The 18,954-nt window shown below is 49.2% G+C and overlaps 3 protein-coding genes and 1 non-coding gene across 5 annotated transcripts; 2 read left to right on the top strand and 2 right to left on the bottom strand.

The window, feature by feature from the left end:
- The first annotated feature begins 282 nt into the window (after nt 1-282).
- LOC109761861 (uncharacterized) lies at nt 283-5,468 on the top strand. Of its 2 annotated transcripts, XM_020320684.4 has the most exons (4): nt 283-609; nt 819-3,244; nt 3,845-4,658; nt 5,100-5,468. In XM_020320684.4, exons 2-4 carry the CDS (start codon nt 833-835, stop codon nt 5,330-5,332), a joined length of 3,459 nt encoding a protein of 1,152 aa, XP_020176273.1. In that variant the 5' UTR covers nt 283-609; nt 819-832; the 3' UTR covers nt 5,333-5,468. The 2 variants fall into 2 exon arrangements, with proteins under 2 accessions (XP_020176273.1, XP_073364029.1); XM_073507928.1 differs by lacking the exon at nt 283-609 and having other exon boundaries at nt 637-3,244.
- A 2,217-nt stretch (nt 5,469-7,685) lies between these two features.
- LOC109761862 (uncharacterized) lies at nt 7,686-8,531 on the top strand. The gene is made up of 2 exons (XM_020320685.4): nt 7,686-8,145; nt 8,277-8,531. The coding sequence occupies exon 1, from the start codon at nt 7,858-7,860 to the stop codon at nt 8,107-8,109; it is 252 nt and encodes an 83-aa protein (XP_020176274.1). The 5' UTR covers nt 7,686-7,857; the 3' UTR covers nt 8,110-8,145; nt 8,277-8,531.
- A 429-nt stretch (nt 8,532-8,960) lies between these two features.
- On the bottom strand, nt 8,961-9,033 carry TRNAA-AGC (transfer RNA alanine (anticodon AGC)). The gene has a single exon. It is a non-coding gene; the product is annotated as a tRNA-Ala (tRNA).
- A 2,757-nt stretch (nt 9,034-11,790) lies between these two features.
- On the bottom strand, nt 11,791-14,452 carry LOC109761863 (large ribosomal subunit protein eL19y). Its single transcript, XM_020320686.4, has 5 exons — nt 14,198-14,452; nt 12,884-13,006; nt 12,484-12,797; nt 12,120-12,181; nt 11,791-12,030 (listed from the first exon to the last, which is right to left on the bottom strand). The coding sequence occupies exons 1-5, from the start codon at nt 14,307-14,309 to the stop codon at nt 12,000-12,002; spliced, it is 642 nt and encodes a 213-aa protein (XP_020176275.1). The 5' UTR covers nt 14,310-14,452; the 3' UTR covers nt 11,791-11,999.
- Nucleotides 14,453-18,954: the final 4,502 nt, after the last annotated feature.

Below are 18,954 nucleotides of genomic sequence, written 5' to 3' on the forward strand. Positions count from 1 at the left end.
AACTCGAGCAGAGAGAAGGAATGCAAGTCACCAGAGTATTATTTTTACTGCCCCAAGTAAAAAACCAAAGGAATCACTCGAGCTAACCTTCATCTTTTTATATTTTTTATGAGAAAAAGCGAACCGTCCCCTAATGCAAACGTACGCCCGCACGCGGGTTAGTAGTAACCGCCGGAGTAAACTTCAAGTCCAGCGGCCGGCCGGTCCCACCACGCCCCTCCCTCCTCGTGATGCCGCCATAGATAAAACGGCCAGGCCCACCGCCCCCTTCCTCTCGTTTTCTCCGTTTCCTCCTCTCCTCCCCTTTCCCCTCTCGGCCCTGCCCTCGCCTCCCTACCCTACCAAACCCAGTCCACCACCCCCCTCCTCTCCCCTCCAACCCCTCTCCTTTCCAAATTCCGACCCGATTCCATCCAAAATTACTTCCAACTCAAGGAGGATTTGAATTCCACTGCAGCAGCGCCACCGCAATTATTATCTTCTCCGTCGGGAAGGAAGGAAGAAGGGGAACCCCGTTTCGAACTCGAGGGTCGGCCTGCCTATTTGGGTGCCTTTTGTCTCTCACTGTTGGGTGCGCTGCGCCTCCCTCCTCAATTCTCGTGCGGCGAGGCAAGTTTTCCCCCTCCTCCTCTCACCCCGAAATGGAACTCCTCCCTTCCTCTCCTCCTTCCTTTTTACCCTTTCTTATCTTGTCTCTCACTGTTCTTCACCCTCTTCTCGAGTGAAATTCGGCCGATTCGCGTCGCCGAATTTCGATCTGTTGCGTCCGGAGGTTCGATTGATGGTTCAACTGACTCGGATTTGTGGCGTGCGTGCAGGGATCTGCCCGTCTATGGTCGCCGGCGGGAGGGCGGTCCTGCGGCGGGCGAAGATGGGCGGCGACGACGACGACGAGTACGTTGTGGACGAGGAGGACGAGGTAGAGGATGATGTTGAGTACGCGGCCGCTGCGTGCTCCGACGAGGACGCCGGGGAGGAGGAGGCCGACCCGGAGCCGGACCCCGAGGACGAATCTGACGCCGACTTCGACGGGGACGCGGAGGAGGAGGACGACGACGAGGATTTCGAGATCGACAAGCCGCGGCACCGGCCCAGGCGCCCTCCCAGGCCTCCCCCCAGGCCTCGCGGGCGGGGCAGGAAGAAGGCCAAGTCGGACGACGACGACGACGCGGATTCCGAGGAGGAGGACGACGAAGACTTCGAGATCGACGCGCCGCGGCCCAGGCGCCCGGCCAGGGCTCGCGGCCGGGGCCGGAAGCGGAGGCGGAAGCAGGAGTCGGAGGAGGAGGAATCCGATGCGGATTTCGAGGAGGAGTTGGAGGAGATCGAGACGCCGCGGCCCAGGGCTCGCCGCCGGGCCAGGAAGGCCAAGCCGCGCGACGACGACGACGATTCTGATGCGGATTTCGACGAGGAGGAGGAGGACGAGGATTTCGAGATCGAGACGCCGCGGCCGAGGCGCGCGCCCACGGCTCGCTCCCGGGGCAGGACGACGGTGCAGGAAGAGGAGTCTGACGCGGAGTTCGATGGGGAGGACGAGGGCTTCGAGATCGAGACGCCGAGGCCGAGGCGTGCACCCACGGCTCGCTCCCGGGGTAGGTCGAGGAAGCAGGAACAAGAGTCTGACGAGGAGTTCGACGGAGAGGAGGATGGATTGGGCAACGAGGAGGTGGAGGTCGAGGCGCCATGGCCGAAACGCCCAGCCACGGTTCGGTTCCGGCGCAGAAGGGAGGAGCAAGAGATCGAGCCTGATGCAGATTTCAGTGGGGAGGAGGAAGAAGTGGAGAATGAGGAGTTGGAGGTCGAGACCCCACAACCAGCCATGGACCCTTCCTGGGGTAGGAGTGGGGAGCAAGAGGATGAGTCTGATGCCGATTTCGACGGGCAGGAGGAGGAACTGGAGAATGACAAGTTGGAGATCCAGATGCCACTGTCAGCCAACTTTCGCTCCGGTGGCAGGAATGTGAAGGAGGAGGATGAGCTTGATGCAGATTTCAATGTAGCTGAGGAGGAAGTTGAGGATCAGGAAGAGGATGAAGAGCTGGAGATCGAGACGCCAGAGTCAGTCAAGTATCGCTCCGATGGCAGGAATCTGAAGCAGGAGGACGAGTTTGTTGATGCAGATTTCAATGGGGTGGAGGAGGAAGTTGAGGATCAGGAAGAGGATGAGGAGTTGGAGACCGAGATGCTACAGCCGAGGAACCTGCCCGAGGCCCGTGGCAAGGGCAGGAAGGTGAAGCCAACGGGCTCTAGCCGGCAGAGGCACGAGGATGATGATGATTACGAGGAAGAGATCGAGGATGAGGATGAAGACTTTGATCCGGAGGTGGACGAAGATGAGGAGGATGAGGAGGAAGATGTTGAAGAAGAAGATGATGATTTGGGGGATTATGCCCCAACTCGTGCCACAAAGGTTAGACCTAGGAACCACTTGGCCAAGCGGAAGCCAGCAGCTGGGCGCCAACACCGTAAGAGGAAGAGTGGTTCCAGGGTTTCCAAGGGAAAGACAAGGAATGGCACGTCAGCACGTCGGCGTAGGAGCAAGCGGCGGGTGGCTGACGACTATGAAGACGATGAGGAGGAAGAGGATGATGATGATTTTGTTGTCAAGGACGACGTGGAGGAAGAGGTCAATTACCGGCCAAGGAAGAAGGCCAAGGTTGGGAGGAAGACAAGGGAAGGCACTGCAGAGCCAGTTGCTGTGGGAGAAGCATGGCCATCAGTCGAATCTGACACATCAGAATTTGAGTTTGTGACATCTGACGAGGATCATGCTGAGAAGGAAACACCAGTAGCTGAGCCTGCGAGGATCAAGAGAAAGAAGGGTAGGAGGAAGAGGGGTTCTGAATCAGACTCGTCTTCAGACTCTGATTATGTCATATCAGAGGAGGAACTTAAGGATTTGGGGGTGCCTAGGCCCCAAGAGACCATGCCACAGCTGCCTTCGCCCCCAGCACGAAGGACCATTGCTCCTAGGAGGGTAGACGAGAAGGGAAAAGAGCCAGAGGAGGCTTTGAAACAGATATGTGGTATCTGCCTCTCAGAGGAGCAGAGAGCTACAATACAGGGTGTGCTTAATTGCTGCTCACACTACTTCTGCTTCGCGTGCATCCTGGAGTGGTCAAAGGTGGAGTCGAGGTGTCCACTGTGTAAACGGCGTTTCAACACAATTACCAAGTCATCAGTGGCAGATCTAGGATTGGGGTTGAGGAATGCTCCCGTTAGGGTAGAAAAGCGCGATCAGGTAATGGTTTACTCTCCTGGTCACTATAAAATTACATATCCACAGGGTATAAAACCATTCTGCATTGCTTGCCCACTTAATATTTGGATTGGTTAGTCATTGAGATGAAATGCATTTATGTTCGAACTACCACTAAAATATATGAGAATCCTGTCCCCGTAGGAATAGAACATACATTTTGCTGTTACTTATTATAATAAGTGTGCTGTGTTGTTTCTAGTGACCATCCAAAATGTCGGTTAGTGGATTAAAAGTTTTAAGCAGAGATGACACGGAAATTTACCAATTTAGGGATGACATATCCATTACATCCACTTTGCCATTCGAACTCAGGGTTTGATGATGTAAATTCATATTTCTGTAAGTAAGAGCTTTTCTTGTTGTATTCGCAACCTTGATATTGATGTAAATCTGTAGATGTTGAGAACTTGTGCAACCTTTTGAATTTTGGATTACGTTTCGCATGACAACATATATAAAACCTCTTAATTACTATGCTAACTGAAACTTGTGCACTGGTTAACCTAAAAGTAATGTTAACAATAAACTTCGTGACAGTTTGCATGGTCGTCTCATTTGTTCTGTTTCTTCCTTGAACAGGTATACCAGCCCACTGAAGATGAAATGAGGCGTTGGTTAGACCCATACGAAAATGTTGTATGTATAGAGTGCAATCAAGGTGGTGATGACAATCTCATGTTGCTATGTGATATATGTGATTCCTCTGCACATACTTTCTGTGTTGGTCTGGGAAGAGAAGTACCCGAAGGGAACTGGTACTGTGGTGGGTGTAGATCCAGTGTGGAAGGGCCTTCTCATGCACAAACACAGGATAGGGTGGTTCACCGTGGAGATAGTAACATGAACACCGCCGATAGCAGTTCTGGTTCGTTGGGCAGATCTACACCAAGTGGAGTGTTCCAGAGACCACCACCAATAAACGTTCAGCCTTCTTTGCAAGGATTTGATCTGAATCTCTCTCCAATAGAAACCCCTGAGGAAGATAAGCGAGCCGAGTCACATCTCTCAGCTGAACCTGTATCAACTCCTACTGGGAGGCATGCAACTCTTGATAGGAGGCGTGCCTTGAACCGACGCATTCGTATTCTTCTATTTAGACCTAGGACTGCAACTAATGCTTGGCAGAATAGCATTCAGCATGACAGAAGCGCACCAGGAACAGAACAAAATCAACGGATCACCTGCACCTCTACAGATGTGAGCCCATCATGTTCCAGGGCTGATTTTATGCAGAGCCAGCAGAGTAGCTCACATTTTGTACAGTCTGCAAGTAATCTTAATCAATGCACTGATGAGGGTGGAAGCAATTTCCGAGAAGTAGCAAATGCCAAGGACCAGCTGATTCCTATTGTCAAGAAGAGCATCAAGCACATTTGTGCCCGGTCTCCATTGGGTACGTATAGCGGTCTGAGCAAACTGTTGTTTTAATGTATCGATTTGGGAGCACCCACGTTTAACATTTGAGTGTAATAGTTTGATTTTAGCCTTAACATATTAGATTACCCAGTGATTGAGTACGGTATGCTCTGAAATTATATGACTCAGCCTTGTATTTTCATATTTAAAATGGTTGGTTAGAGAAATTTATTTCAGTTTATGCTAGGACATCATCCCATTGTAGCAGCTGTGGTCCCAAAATAATTAAGTAGCCATCTATACTGAAAATGTGTCTCTGGTTTGTGGCTATTAGTAGCCTAAATAATTATTGCTTGTCCTTTTTTATTCTGCTATGCTGTTGGCCATTGTACACTGAACTAAATGCAAAAGACAGCTGTATTAGACTCTGCAATCTTGCTATTTAACTGGGATTAACCTCTCATTCTTTATGTTTCAGATCAATCTTCTTTCACGAATGTAGCACGGCGAGCGACACACACTATCTTAGCGTTGTCTGGGATTGCACACAACAAGGATAGGGTTGTTTCTACACCTTTTCCTTTTCCTAGCCATTGTTGCCACGCCTGTGATGGCCGAGAGCCAGCGTTTCTCATGAGAACCATCTGCTCGTCATGCTTCAACTCATTCGTTGGTGATGTCGTCAGTCACATCGCTAATATGTTTTCTTGAAGTAGGTGGTCTTTTTAAGCTGGCATTTCTCTCTCTGCTGTCGTCATTCTTTGAATTTATAGACACTTGGAAAGATTATACGGATACGAAGGTGTTAATGAATGTTGGATAGCTTGAAATATAGATCATTTCTGAATGATGCATTCTCTTTTGGAACTAACTTCTTAATTGAGTTGTCATTAGCCATCCTGACAAGTTTCAAGTCTTCCAGCAAGCTGCTACAGTCTTCAATGATGATGCCCTCCAATCATCTTTTTTATTGCGAACTGTGTAACTTGCTTTTCCTTTCTCTCAGTATGTTGATTTCTGGAATTATGCTTTATCTCCAACAGAAGTGGAGCATCTTATATATCATGCGAGAAAAATATGAAGGAAAACTGAACATTTAATATTTTGAGCATGCCATTATGAACATTAGAAATTGAGAATGGGATATAGGACCAAAGTTTGTATATACAAGCATATAACCACATGTGCGAGTCTGCTAGATCGGATGTACTGTTAAGAAAATCTCTGCATATCATTCCATTAGTGTTTGTTATACTTTGGAAGAAATAACCTTTCTTGGTAGGAATAGCTTGTGTCCTTTTCACTTGGTGTTCTCAGTTCGGTATCTTTCTTGTCTGCACTTGGTGAAGGCCCCTCTCATAACTGAAGCCGGGCGGTATTCGATTTATCAGATTTCGAGCTAGCTGCCCTTTTCCCTTTTCTTGCTCTCATATTCCTCTTCTGAGTCTTCCTCTTGAGGTCCTATATTCTTCTTCTAGGGTCCTATATATCTAAATTCAACAATTCCTGAACCCTTTCGTGCAGATTAACCTATTGTTGATATCAGCTGCTTAACTCCCGAGCTCATGCAATTATTTAAGGGTTTATCTTCTCTCTCTTTTTGCGGGATTTTATTAGTTCATTTTAACTTGGAAGGAATGATTAGATTCCAACAACCTCTTTGTGCAAGACTTGTAAAAAAAAAAAACCCCTGTCAAGTCTTACATTATGTATGCACTCCAGTTTTACTTTTAATATGTTCGTGTATGCCAGTTCTTATTAGGTGTGTCATGTGTGTTATTTGCTCTCCCTGGGGCCTATGAGCTGACAAATTTGCAGTTGGCATGTGCCTTCTATTTTTTTGGGGGTGGAACAAAAATGTGATTACACAAGGTTTTTGGATTCTTCCCACCAGACCTGCATCCTAAATTTACTGCCATTAAAAATTTACTGGTATACAGCAGCAGTGCTCATTCATTCATTGCCTGCCAAAATGGACAGTTTTTTCATGTCACCCACCCTTCCGCGTGTGTCGGTGTGCAACTGAAAAATCATCAGAAGGAAGTTCTATCTTGTGATTGGGTTGGGATATTCATGCATTTTATTCAGCGCCCCTATCGTCACAAGTGTGTGTGTGTTCTTGGTGGTTTGAGGTTCTTTCAGTTGCTTTTTTTTTCCTTTTTTGCGGAGATTTCGGTTGTTTACTAGCAACATCTTGCCCAGTTGCAATCAGAGGGGGTTTGCATCTTAAAGGGATTGCAACTGGCATCCCAAGCCCGTCTGCATCAGGAAGGGATAAAGCAGCAAATCCTGGCACAAAAGAAGAGAATAAACATCTCCCTCTATTCTCTTTTTATTAGACAATAAAGCAACACCCTAACGCTTAGCAGTTCTCTTACGAAGCAAGGCATGCATGTGTTCCTTTCCATAGCCGCCAAGCTGAAGGAACGGATATGCATTTCGCAAGCAGCCTTTGTTGTCGTCCTCAGCGGGGAAAGATGCCTCCGGTCTCCGGGGCTTTCGGCTCCACCACGCACCGCATCGTGGTGAGGTTCCAGTCACGGAGCATGAGCACACGCCATGCCTTGCACCCAGCCTCGTCTCCGTTCCGTTCGTGTCCGTCGACGAGGACAAGTTGAACATCGATCTGTTAACAAATTAATTACTGTACTACTACTCCAGTAAAATATTCATTCCGTTCCTAAATATTTGTCTTTTTAAAGATTTCAAATGAATCGTCACATACGGATGTATATACACATGTTTTAGAATGTAGATTCACTCATTTTGCATCGTATGTAGTCATTTGTTGAAATTTTCTAGACAGATATTTAGAAACGGAGGGGGAGGGAGAGAGTATTATAAAATTGTTGGAACGGACATATGGCTTGTCTCGACGCGACGAAAGGGACACTCGTGCCGAGGACCTTGAGAGGATGGCATGTGACGCAGAAAGGTATACAATGCGACTATCTGGACACACACACAGCTGAGTGAGCCCTGCTTCCAAGGCATCAGATTCCCGATCGGACGGTCGTCGAGGCGACGCCAAGCGCCATATGAGCCGAGGTCCCGAGCATAGGATGCCGCTTGCCTGCCGCTGGCCGCCAACTCGGTCGCTGCGGCCTCTTGATATCACGCACAGCCACAGCAACGGCCCTCTCTCTGCCTCGCGCTGCAGCTAGCTGGCCTTCATTGTCGCGCCCCTGCCCTCCAGGCTTCCACCTCTCCCCCCCTCCCCTCCAGCGAAGTAAGGGATGGCGCCGACGTACCGGCCTTACGCGGCGGAGTACGGGGCGGTGGAGCGGAAGGTGCCGGGGGCGCGGTGGGTGGCGTCGGCGGCGGCGGCGTCGTCGGTGGCGTGGTTCGTGGGGGACCAGGCGGAGATGAAGCGGCGGGGGAGGGTGGCCAGCTACAAGGCCTACGCCGTGGAGGGCAAGGTGAAGGCGTCCCTCCGCCGGGGCCTCCGCTGGATCAAGGCCAAGTGCTCCCACATCGTCCACCGCTAGCCCGCCCGCCCGCCGTCTTCTTCTTCCTCCTCCTTGGTATTGGCCCTGCTCTGTCTCCCATGGATTCGGACCGCGCTCCACCACCACCGTGTCCTTGCGTGCTGCTCTTTCTCTGCCTTGTAAAACCTGGTCTGTTCTCATGGGTGCTGGCTCGCCGGATCCTGCAGGTGGCTCATCAGGCGGGCGGCCGACCGATGGTGGCGAGAACGGATGCGCGAGGGATGCAGCCGAGGGACGGACTCATCGAACGTTCCTTGCGAGTAGATTACTCACTAGTGTAAGATCATCATGCATGCATGGGTCCTTTTTTTCTTCTTTTCTTTTTCTAGTTGTTCTGTTGTCGAGAGAGAGGGGGAGAATGTTTGTTTCCGGGGCTGCAAGCAACGTTGGCCATCAATCAAGCATCACACGCGGTTCCTTTCTTTCTGCTTCAGTTTCAGATGATCTGCTCGTGAGATTCCTTTCTGCTTCACTTCAGTTTGCTTCCGCAAAACATACCTGGTTTTGTTGTGTCCGCTTGATACTCTCAGGCTCAAAAGTGCTTGCAAAACAAATTATCCCCTGCAAGGGAAATGAGTTGGCGCACGAATGAAAATGAATCCAACAGCACACGCTCCAGAATCACGGTGAAACCCTGTGGCACGTGGCGCTGGCTATCAGCCCATTGCCGTCAGAGGCTCAGAACCATTTTTGGCGTCTGTTTCAGACAGCAGATGCCTGCGGACGAGACGGGAAAAAAAAAAATCTGAGCCACATCCCCTCACAATTTCTTATTAATTAATAACCAGTATTAATTGCTTGATAATTTACAGTGTTTTCAGATCTGATAGAAAATAGTACAAAAAATACATTGGAGAAGTGGGGTATCGATCCCCATACCTCTCGCATGCTAAGCGAGCGCTCTACCATCTGAGCTACATCCCCTAACTGTAATGTAATCTTGTCTTCAGCTTATGTGCAGAATCAAGAACGTTGTTGATTTTTATTTATTTCCCGAATAAACGTTGTTGAGTTCCCCACTATTCCATGGTCGACGATAAGGCAAAATGGTACTCCCTCCGTAAACTAATATAAGAGCGTTTAGATCATTAATTTAGTGATCTAAATGCTTTTATATTAGTTTATGAAGGGAGTACTTCATAATCCTATGATTGGTTTTAGAAATCGTTTGTATTCCTTAGAAAAACAACCGAGTTTTACAATTTATCACCAAGTTAAAGAATTAAAATATACACAAATGACAAAGCTCCGTCACATAAAAACTAGATGTCACATCAAAGTCCTTCAGACGACACATGCCAGGACTAATCAAGCAGGGTGATCCTCTGTCACTGATGTTGTTCATATTCGTCATGGAGTGCCTCGTTGCGCTCATGTCTGTTGCCGTCGATGCGTGTATGTTCAGCTTCATGGGTTAGTGTCAAACACGCGCTCTTAGCCCTCAACAAAGCTATTTCCAGCTCCGCGGAGACAAGATGGAAGAGTTGGCCAATAGGTACTCTCAATCGGCTGATCATGTTATTTCTTGCACTTAAAGTAAACGATGACGATTCTATTTGTTTTTCAAGAGTTTAATGAATCCTCCAAGAACATGTTATGCAATCCAAAATGGAGCGCCCAGATTGCAACCAATGTGAACACAATGGACGGTAGTCAAAGATCCCACACGTCCCGCCGTCCCATTTCTAACATTCAATGCACCGGGCGATGGGGTGTGAGACTAGCCACAGTAGGGAGTAACATGGACTAGTAACATGCATACGTTACTTTCACTAGTTATTCTGGAAAGTTTTTCTCAGGCGTTGTGAAACCAAATAGAGAAGAACAGTTAACAAGTATTCTTCCATCATGTCAGCAAGTATTTTTGAGAGATTTTTCTGAACCTGTGGATTGTCTCTTGGTGTTGTGCATCTGTTTTTTCCCTTGCTTATCTCTGGGCACTTGTCCTTTTGACATGCCTCTCTGTTCTTTGCTCTTCTCTCTCCCTCTCTCCCATGGCGTCTGCTCTTTCTTCTTCTCTCTCCCCTCTCCCATGGCGCCTCCCAGATGAGTTCTGTGTGTTAGATGAGATCTGTGAATTGGTTAGAGTAGTAGAGTTCGGGCCCTTGTGTGGGATGCAAGTTGAAAGGAGGATCCTAGGAATCGCAATCACCAGCTGTTTTCTGATTTTAATTTTTTTTCTTTGTCAGGTGATTTATGGTTCAGGAAAAGGTAAGGAGTGTGGGCGACCGATCCAATGGGTTTTTTATTTTGGTTAGTTATATTAGAACCGGGTCAGATTTTCAGCCCGACCCAGTTTTTTGGGCATACAAACATACAATTGGCGTAGGTTTTTGGACACACAGCTGTCAACATTTGATTTGTCTGGAAATTTGAATGTTTTCTAATTGTAAATCAGTCAAATGCTAAATAGATAGTCCGTTCTTTTAAATCAACAAACCTGCATCACGCGCGGTTGTGCCCAAACACAAAATACATCAGCAAACTTCACACGTGCTTCGCCCTGCCTCTGCCTTCTTCCTCCCAACGAACCACCGTCCGCTGCGCCGACGCCATCCCGCCATCCCCACCCACGACGACCCCTTCCCGTGGATCCGCGCATGGAGCAATGCCAGCGTCGGGCAAGGCAGATGCGTTGGTGCGGGAACGGAACCCCGAGCTAGAGAGGCCGCACAGCTGCGTGCCGAGGCAGGAGGCCGATGAGCGGATGTGTAGACAGCTCAAGGGGACAAGTGCTAGAGTTGATGCTTTCGCGATTAGGATAAGGGTATAGGGCAAAAAAATACTCATGATACATAAATAGGGAAATCTCAAATTTATTGTGTAGATCGGGACGGGTATGTGATTGTGCCTGGGTGAAGCCTTCACCCGTACCCAAACCTGACGGGTGCCATCGGCTAAGAACAGAACAAATCACTTCAACCCTCCTTTGGTTTGTAGGATTGTATGAATTCTATAGCATAGAATTTTCGAAGGAAACATTTCTTTCGAGCCATTTGGTTTGTACGAACGGATTCTTGTGCCTATGTAGTAAGAACCAATCCTTCACATTTCCAAATGAAAAAAGCATTAGCCCAAACTCAATTAAAAAATTCCTATGATATGCATTGGACGACATTTTTTTTTCTTTTCTTGTTCATATCTCTTTCGCGTGATGCACATATATCTGACTTCAATACACAGGAAATATGAATAAAATGCATTTCGCACGATGTGCATATATCTGACTTTAATACACAGGAAATGCTTCTGGCGGTTCAGTTAAAACCATACATCGATGTATCAATGGCATATTATCGTTTTTTCCTTCTTAATCCAAGCACCCAATACGCAAGGACTAAAGTGTGATTATGTTACATCAACTTCACACTATTCTTTTCTTTTAGTTATAAGGTGTATCAGAATGACATGCAATCACAGATGAAGCATAGAGATTTGTTGTTCAAGACTTCAAATGTCTTACATGTTTGATCAAGTTTGCAATGGTTTCAAAGTATTCATGCCCAATATAGGGCATCTGATGGAGCAAAAGCGTTTCAGGTGCTGAAAAATATTCTTTTTTGTGATGTAAATCTACTTTTTGTGCGCCCAAGATCCATCACCTGTTCTGATGACTGAAGGCACCCAGGCACAATTACCATCACCAACACAGTAGGTACATAAATTTGCACGCACAGAATATGTAAAACTAGGTTCCGTGAACCCAAATGTTTAAAGAAACTCTGCATAAGCATCTCTGAAACATCCAACAGAACAAACACGATATGATATTTAAGGTATCTCAGACGCGGCACACAGATATTGCACAGAAAACAGTTATGAACTTCAGATGCTCCAAAATCAGGCTAACCCTTCATAATACCAGAAAGCTAAAGCTTCATGTCAGACCTTCACTTCTTGGCCTTGGCCTTCTTTGGTGCCCTGTAAACGATGCAAATTTGAGAAGGTAAGATAAAACGGAACGAAACACATTAACTATGTGGAGAAAGATTTTGGATGGAGATGCTTACGCTGCTGCCGGAGCTGGAGCTGGAGCTGCAGCCGCTGGTGCTGGTGCATGATCTCTGGGGCCCTGTTTGCCAAATAGTACAAGTCAACCAAATTGGTCTAACAACAAAAACCTTGCTGGATAGCAGTAGCAAGTAACAAAATTTAATCAAGTACAAACAGCTTGCTACATTCAACACGAACATCCAGCTCTGAACGGTCTGTTATCTAAGATCAACAGACAAATTTAACCAAGTATAGCAAGCCCCACATTGGTAGTAAAAGATGATAATAAGATTTCTAATTTCTCAGGTAACATGTGTAAACATCAAGTATTTCAGAATTCAATATAGTGCATAGACAGGCTAGGTGAAAACATCATCTTACCTGAGCCAATCTCTCCTCCCTCCTGGCATGCTTCCTCTCCCTGCTTGCCTTGCTCTTGGCGCGCTTGGCCTCAAACTGATCAGAGAGGGTCTTCTCTCTTGCCTTCTCAGCCTTGGACTTGTGGATACTCTCCATGAGGACCCTCTTGTTCTTGAACATGTTACCCTTGACCTTCAGGTACATGTCATGGTACATGTGCTTGTCGATCTTCTTGGCCTCACGGTACTTGCGCAGAAGGCGCCTCAGGACGCGCATCCTCCGCATCCACAGGATCTTGGTGGGGAGCCTAGCCTCCCTGGTACCCCTACGCTTACCTGTGCAGAGAGCCAAATCACAGGTTACAACACAAATATCTACGAAGATGAATACTATCATGCAAATTAAAGTTGCGGCTACTAACCATATCCAGAGTGACGGCCCTTCTGCTTGGCCTCATGTGCCCTCCTTGCACGAGACCTGGAGTGGATCTTCTGAGGCTTCCTGATGATGAAACCATCCTTTACCAGCTTCCGGATGTTCTGCCCTGCAAGTATTAATCAAACAATAAATCACAGTTATGCTCAATTATGAATCAATAGACACAGCATAATGAAGAATGAAGAGCTCCAATGGATTGAAACAACAGTACAGGTACAAAGTACACACAAATAAGAGTTCAAACAAACACAAGAACGGCCTATTATAAACAAACAACATTTAAGTGCATGTGAACTACATATTTATTAATACAAACCGAGGAACAGCATAAGGAGCTAGGTCCACGAGATTAACATTCACAGACTGAAGCAACAACTGAACCTTAACAGATAAGACTGCTGGTACATGAATTACAAAGGTAAAGTAACACCTAAAGCAGCTACTCTGTCAGTGGAAAAACATTTACATGGGAGTTAATCATGGTTTAGGCTAACAGAGCAACCTGTTCAGTATAATCCAACTATGGTGAATTGTGTTAGTGCACATGAAGATAAATGAACACTGAAACCAGCTTCATCTAATGTTCCTTTACCTTCACATGCAATAACTTCTACCCCCTCTGTACCGTAATAGTTGTCGCTGGAGTAGCTGAAGCTCAGCTTCAGCTACTCAATTAGCTTCAACAGTAGAATAACTAGATTAGTTACCATGGTTAGGCTAATGGAGAACATGTTCCTTATGACTCAACTTGTACTATGGATAGGTTAGCAGGATTTCTTAACTAGGTTCAAACTCTTGTTCTACATGTTTTGCAGTTTACCAATATGGATACATAGTATCAATTCAGCGCTTCCCGCATACAAATCAGTAAATTTAACACTAAATACACTGCAAGATGCATAAACTACGCAACATAAGTTGAGAGCATGCGTGGAGACTCAATCTAAACAAAGCATCTACATGAATCGCCGATTCATCTGCTATCTGAAACACCATCAAAGTGGCACATCACAGTCCCATAGCTATCACGGTAGCTCAGCACAAAATCAAACCCATAGAGTGGTCAGCTATATCATGTTCCGTCTAGATACTCAGCTACCCGAAGAAGACTCATCCCGGCAACACATCCGATCTACGAGCACGCGCAGCACAAGCAAGCATCGCTCCACCCGCCTCGAACGACCTAAACCTCGCGGATCACCACCTCGGCGACAGATCTACGAAACACGCGAGATAATCGAGACGCGCGGCGAGGGAGAGCGGTCCGATAGGGGTGGAGAGAGGGGGAGGCTCTTACGGGAGTTGGCCATGGAGATCTCGTTGACCTCATTGGGGTCGAGCCAGACCTTGCCCTTGCCACACTTGAGGACGCTCGAGGCCAGGCGCTTCTGCAGCTTCAGCGACACCATCTTCGCCGCCGCTCTCCTCCTCCTCCTCCCTTACCTGCCGTCTGGTTGTGGCGCTAGGGTTTGGGAAATGCGGCGCTGGCGGCGCCTTATAGCTCTGGGGGGGTTAGGGTTTCCCTGGCTCGATAGTTGGGCCGGGCCTTTGTTGTATGGCTCGCTTCGCTCTGCCTCTTGGGCCTACGGCCGGTTATAGTTGGTTGGCCCGTTCAGTCGGAGAGGATAGATGTCAGCGGTGTCCGGCTTTTCTTTGCTATGAAACCACGTGTCTCTAGAGAAACTTGTGAGGACAACAAGCTACGTAGAAGTTTTCCTAAAAAAAAAACTACGTAGAAGTTTCAAAAAAAGGGTGGAAGTTGTAAAAAAAAAGTGGCTACGTGGAGACCATGTCAAAAAAAAAAAAAACTACGTGGAGACTACTGAAATGCAAACATTTTAGCTCATGGAAGAAGTAGACATCTCGATCAATGGTCAAACTTCTCAACCAAGCAAGCTTGGCATGCAAGCGTCCTTTGGCAAGCAAACTTCTATCCTAGCCAAAAAGCACCGTGAAGGCCAAGTTTTGAGAAGTCAAATAAACTAATTGACCAAGAAGAAGAAGTCTAACCAGCTTGTGAAGCAAGTTTTCTTATGGACTGAAAAATGGGTGGCTATATATATGGTCTTCCTTGGGGAGAGGTATGAGGTAGAGAGATTTTGAGTACTATGTGTGCGTAGTTCTAGGTCAACAATTTAACTAGTTAATACGTATTATATGTGATAAAAATATGTGTTTAGAAACTACATCCACATATGAGTCCCATGACATTCCCGCAAAAAAATCCCATGACATACTTTTGATGACATATAACAAATAGTATTTAGTTAGTAAAATCGACGATCTAAAACTATGCGCGCACCCTATACACCTAGACGGATGAAGTAGCTCATTCCATCTTCTATAAAAGTCCACGAATGATTCATATATAAAGGACCCATGGGTTTCTCTCCCTACATCTTGTTTTTATTTTTCTGGTTATTATGGTTGTGCAATGAGTTTTAATTGATTGGATTGTGTAATTGGTAAATGTGACCGGACGACCCTGGTGTCACCTCTGAAAGGGCATTCCCCTCCTTAAGTGATTTTGGTGTTTATGACAACACAGTTTGCGGGCTAATCGTGTGTTTGAACTACACAAGCATATTCAGTAGTGGCACAAGACGGTTAGGTACCCCTCTCGAAGGAAAAGATTGAAGACGGAGATTTCGACGCTTTTGTTTCCATGGTCGTAGGAATATGTACTATTAAGAGGGGGTCCGCGTTGGAAGGTGTGGGTGAAATCAAACACGTACCCACAACATATATTGCACTCACATTACCTTCCCATCAGTTTTGAGGAGAGTCTTAGATTCTACCATGATGTTGTCTTTGTACACCCGTTGTGCTTTGTGGTAGTATCGCTCCTCTTGCGGGAGTAGTACTCTGCTCGCACCCAAGGCATTAGTACCATGCACTAAAGCGGCAGTACCACTCCCATGTTGGAGCAGCACTACCACTCCATGTATCGGACCTACTACCGTGAAGAGGTGATTCCTCCTTGTTTTGGCAACGATTGTTAGGCAGTAACACCACGGTAGTGCCGGCTATTTTTCAATATACAACACTGCCGGTGTCCAGAGAGGTAGTACTGCTCTGTCCATTATGCTACAACTCGGCTAGTGGGCCGATAATACCGCACCCTGGTACGGAAGTATCGTTCCCTTTGTAGGAGCAACACTACAGAGCATAGAGCCAGTCCAACTACCGCAGGGGGCAGTTTCCACTGTCTAAACACTGGCACCAAGGCGGCATTGCTACAACAATACCGGCTATTTTCATATAGTCGATACTACCACGAATTGGAGCAATAGTGCCTCTCAGGATTTCACATTGCAACTTGAAGGGACCTTTGGTGGAGCTATGCAATTGGTACTACCACTCAGTTCAAAACTTGACATAACGGTTGGATTGGGGGGAGCTATATAATGTCGTGGTAATCTCACGGCAGATTTCATGAGTAGGCTAAAAGTGGAGGGCTGCGTATGGACGCCGGTGGGCTTCGGAAGCGGGGTTAGTACGCGCAAGTGTGAGACACGAGACGTACCCAGGTTCGGGGTTCTCCGGAGAGATAATACCCCTACTCCTGCCGGATGTGGTTGATCTGAACTAGTACAGAGTTGCTCCTTGAGCTGTATTCGGCTAGAGGTGGAAGAGAGACTAGCTGGCCATCTCCTTCCTCTACGTGAGTGGGTGTGTGGGTAGAATGCTTAACCCTCTGCATGGAGGAGCCCGGGGGGTCTTATAGGCTGGCCCCCCGGGTTACAACGGTAATATTACATGGGCACGGGACCCTGCCGTCAGTGTCTTGATCCCGACGCTGGGACCCGCCGGGTCGTCGGGCCCGCCGGCTCCTCCGGGCGTGGGTCTCACCGACCGGTCGGACGTGTTGGTTGGTCGTCTGGTCGCCTCCCGCTCCTTTCAGCGGAGTGGGGGTGTTGTAGCCACGCGCGTCCCGGATGATAGGGGCGTAGGTGCACTGTACCCTCGCTCATCTCGGACGGCGTGGTCGTAGGGGCACTATACCCACGCTCCTCCGCGCGGTGGGGACGTGGGCGTACTGTTGCCATGCTGGCTTGGTCGTGGGAGCGGCGTCTTGTCTGGAGGCCGGCATGGGCTTCCTGGCTTGGCCGGGTTGCCATGCCGGACCGGCTTGTGTAGGGAAGCCAGCTCGTGGTCTTGCCGAGTTGAGGGACTCGGCCAGTCCCGAAGTTTTGAAAACGGAACCGGGATCGCTTGCCTACCCGGGGGTCGTCCCCCCGACAGTAGTCCCCGAAGCTGGAAAGGTTCGACGGATCCGAGACGACGGGCCTTTGCACCTTCCACCTGGCAGGCTTGGTTGTTGAAATGTGGTACCGTCGGGTTCGTCAACACCCACTGAGTGCCGGCTTCGGGAAGCCGGAAAACAGCATCTCTGCACGAGCGGGAAAACGAAACATTGGCGCGATCTTGGGCTGAAGCGGGGTGGCGGGCGGCCCGTGGCCCACCGCTGCGCCACGTAGCGAATAGGAGTCGGAGAGGCTCTGCCAGCCCACACGCGCGACGGGGCATGACTTGACGCCGGGCCCCGCCACGTCGCGGCCTCGGCCCATGCGAGGGGATTTATTGCGGCCGCCGCAGATGATTGCGCTTCCCCATGTTCGGTTGTGGGTATAAATTGGAGGGCAGGGAGCGGTGGAAAAGCTCACACACGCTCCCCCCTGCTTCTTCCCTGTCTTGTTTCTTCTTCCTCTTGCCTTCTCCACCGGAGCACGCCCGCGCCGCAGTGTTGCGCCCGGGGTAGTTGGCGTCGCTATCTTCTTCTCCTTTCTCTCCCTCGAGCGACCCCCATGTCTGAGGTCACCACCGCGGATATCCAGTATCTCCGCAACACCAGGCGGCTGCCGCCGTCGGAGCTGGTGGCGTGTGCCTGGGAATGAAGAGGTGCCACGGCCAAAGGAGGGCAAGTACGTGGTGTTTCCGAGCCACTTCAAGCGTGGCTTCAGGCTCTCGGTGAGCGATTTCTTCCGAGGCTTCTTGGATTTCTTTGGGCTCCCGGCGCACCACTTGGGGGCAAACATCGTGCTGCAGATCTCAGGCTTCGTCGCGCTCTGCGAGGGCTACTTGGGGGTGGAACCAGACATCAAGCTCTGGGTCCACCTCTTCTTCTTGAAACAGCAAGGGCCGTCCTCCGGGGTGATGTCCGCCTGCGGAGCGGCGGCGGTGTCGGTTCGGCATCACGGCGCTTGCCCCAAGATGCCGCTGGAGGATTCTGCCAAACAGTGGCAGAATTCCTTCTTCTACATCCGCAATTGGGGGCTCGAGGACCACATCAACTTGCCCCCCCTTCTCCGACATGATGCCAGAGGCCAATACCAATTGGGGCTACTTCCCCAAAGTTCCATCGGCGGGGATCGAGAGCTTGTGCAGCCAGATCGCCGAGATGGAGGTGCGGGAAGGGATGAAGGGTCGGGATCTCATGGCCGCCTTCATCACTCGTCGGGTGCTGCCGCTGCAGCGCCGACCCACACTTATTGGCGAGATGGACAGCCCGGAGGATCTGAGCCGGATGTCGTCCCGGGAGCTGACGGCGGAGCAGGTCGCCGACCGCGTCAACAGCATCTCCAAGGCCGGGATGCAGCAAATCTGGAGCTTCAGGAAGCCGCCCTATAGCAAGTCGCGTCCGGCTCCCACGGTGAGTCCTTGGTCTCCGTACTTCGCAATGGCCGAACTACTTATTCGCCCTGATGCGACGAGGGAGGTGCTTCTCGATGCAATCCGGCAGGGTCGTGGCTGGCCGGCATCGCAGGTCCCGGTGGGCGAGCAAGACGGCCAAAGCGGGGGCGCGCCTGATGCCAGGCACGAGGAGCCGGCCGAGGAGCTGCCGGCGTGTGATGGGGGTAAGTTTCCCAACCCGAGTCTTCTACGGGAGTGGCCGGACGACGACGAGGACGACCTGACGGCCGTTGGCGGTGCAGCGCCACCCGCGGGAGGCGATGGGAGCGTCAACCCTCGGCGTCGGCTTAGGAAGGCGGCCGAGATCATGAAGGCCCGTGAGCCGCCTAGCTCAAGCCGACCGCACGGGAAGGACGCGGT

The sequence above is a fragment of the Aegilops tauschii genome, chromosome 2 (genome assembly GCF_002575655.3).
Source record: "Aegilops tauschii subsp. strangulata cultivar AL8/78 chromosome 2, Aet v6.0, whole genome shotgun sequence".
Lineage (NCBI taxonomy): Eukaryota > Viridiplantae > Streptophyta > Magnoliopsida > Poales > Poaceae > Aegilops > Aegilops tauschii.

What these genes read in the sequence shown, in the direction of transcription:
- LOC109761861 (XM_073507928.1), top strand. Translation starts at nt 782, where the DNA reads ATGGTTCAACTGACTCGGATTTGTGGCGTGCGTGCAGGGATCTGCCCG. An exon ending in GGGTAGAAAAGCGCGATCAG is followed by an intron (nt 3,245 to 3,844) that starts GTAATGGTTTAC and finishes TTCCTTGAACAG; the next exon opens with GTATACCAGCCCACTGAAGA. An exon ending in TTGTGCCCGGTCTCCATTGG is followed by an intron (nt 4,659 to 5,099) that starts GTACGTATAGCG and finishes TTTATGTTTCAG; the next exon opens with ATCAATCTTCTTTCACGAAT.
- LOC109761862 (XM_020320685.4), top strand. Translation starts at nt 7,858, where the DNA reads ATGGCGCCGACGTACCGGCCTTACGCGGCGGAGTACGGGGCGGTGGAG.
- LOC109761863 (XM_020320686.4), bottom strand. Translation starts at nt 14,309, where the DNA reads ATGGTGTCGCTGAAGCTGCAGAAGCGCCTGGCCTCGAGCGTCCTCAAG. An exon ending in GATCTCCATGGCCAACTCCC is followed by an intron (nt 13,007 to 14,197) that starts GTAAGAGCCTCC and finishes TAATACTTGCAG; the next exon opens with GGCAGAACATCCGGAAGCTG. An exon ending in GGGCCGTCACTCTGGATATG is followed by an intron (nt 12,798 to 12,883) that starts GTTAGTAGCCGC and finishes CTCTCTGCACAG; the next exon opens with GTAAGCGTAGGGGTACCAGG.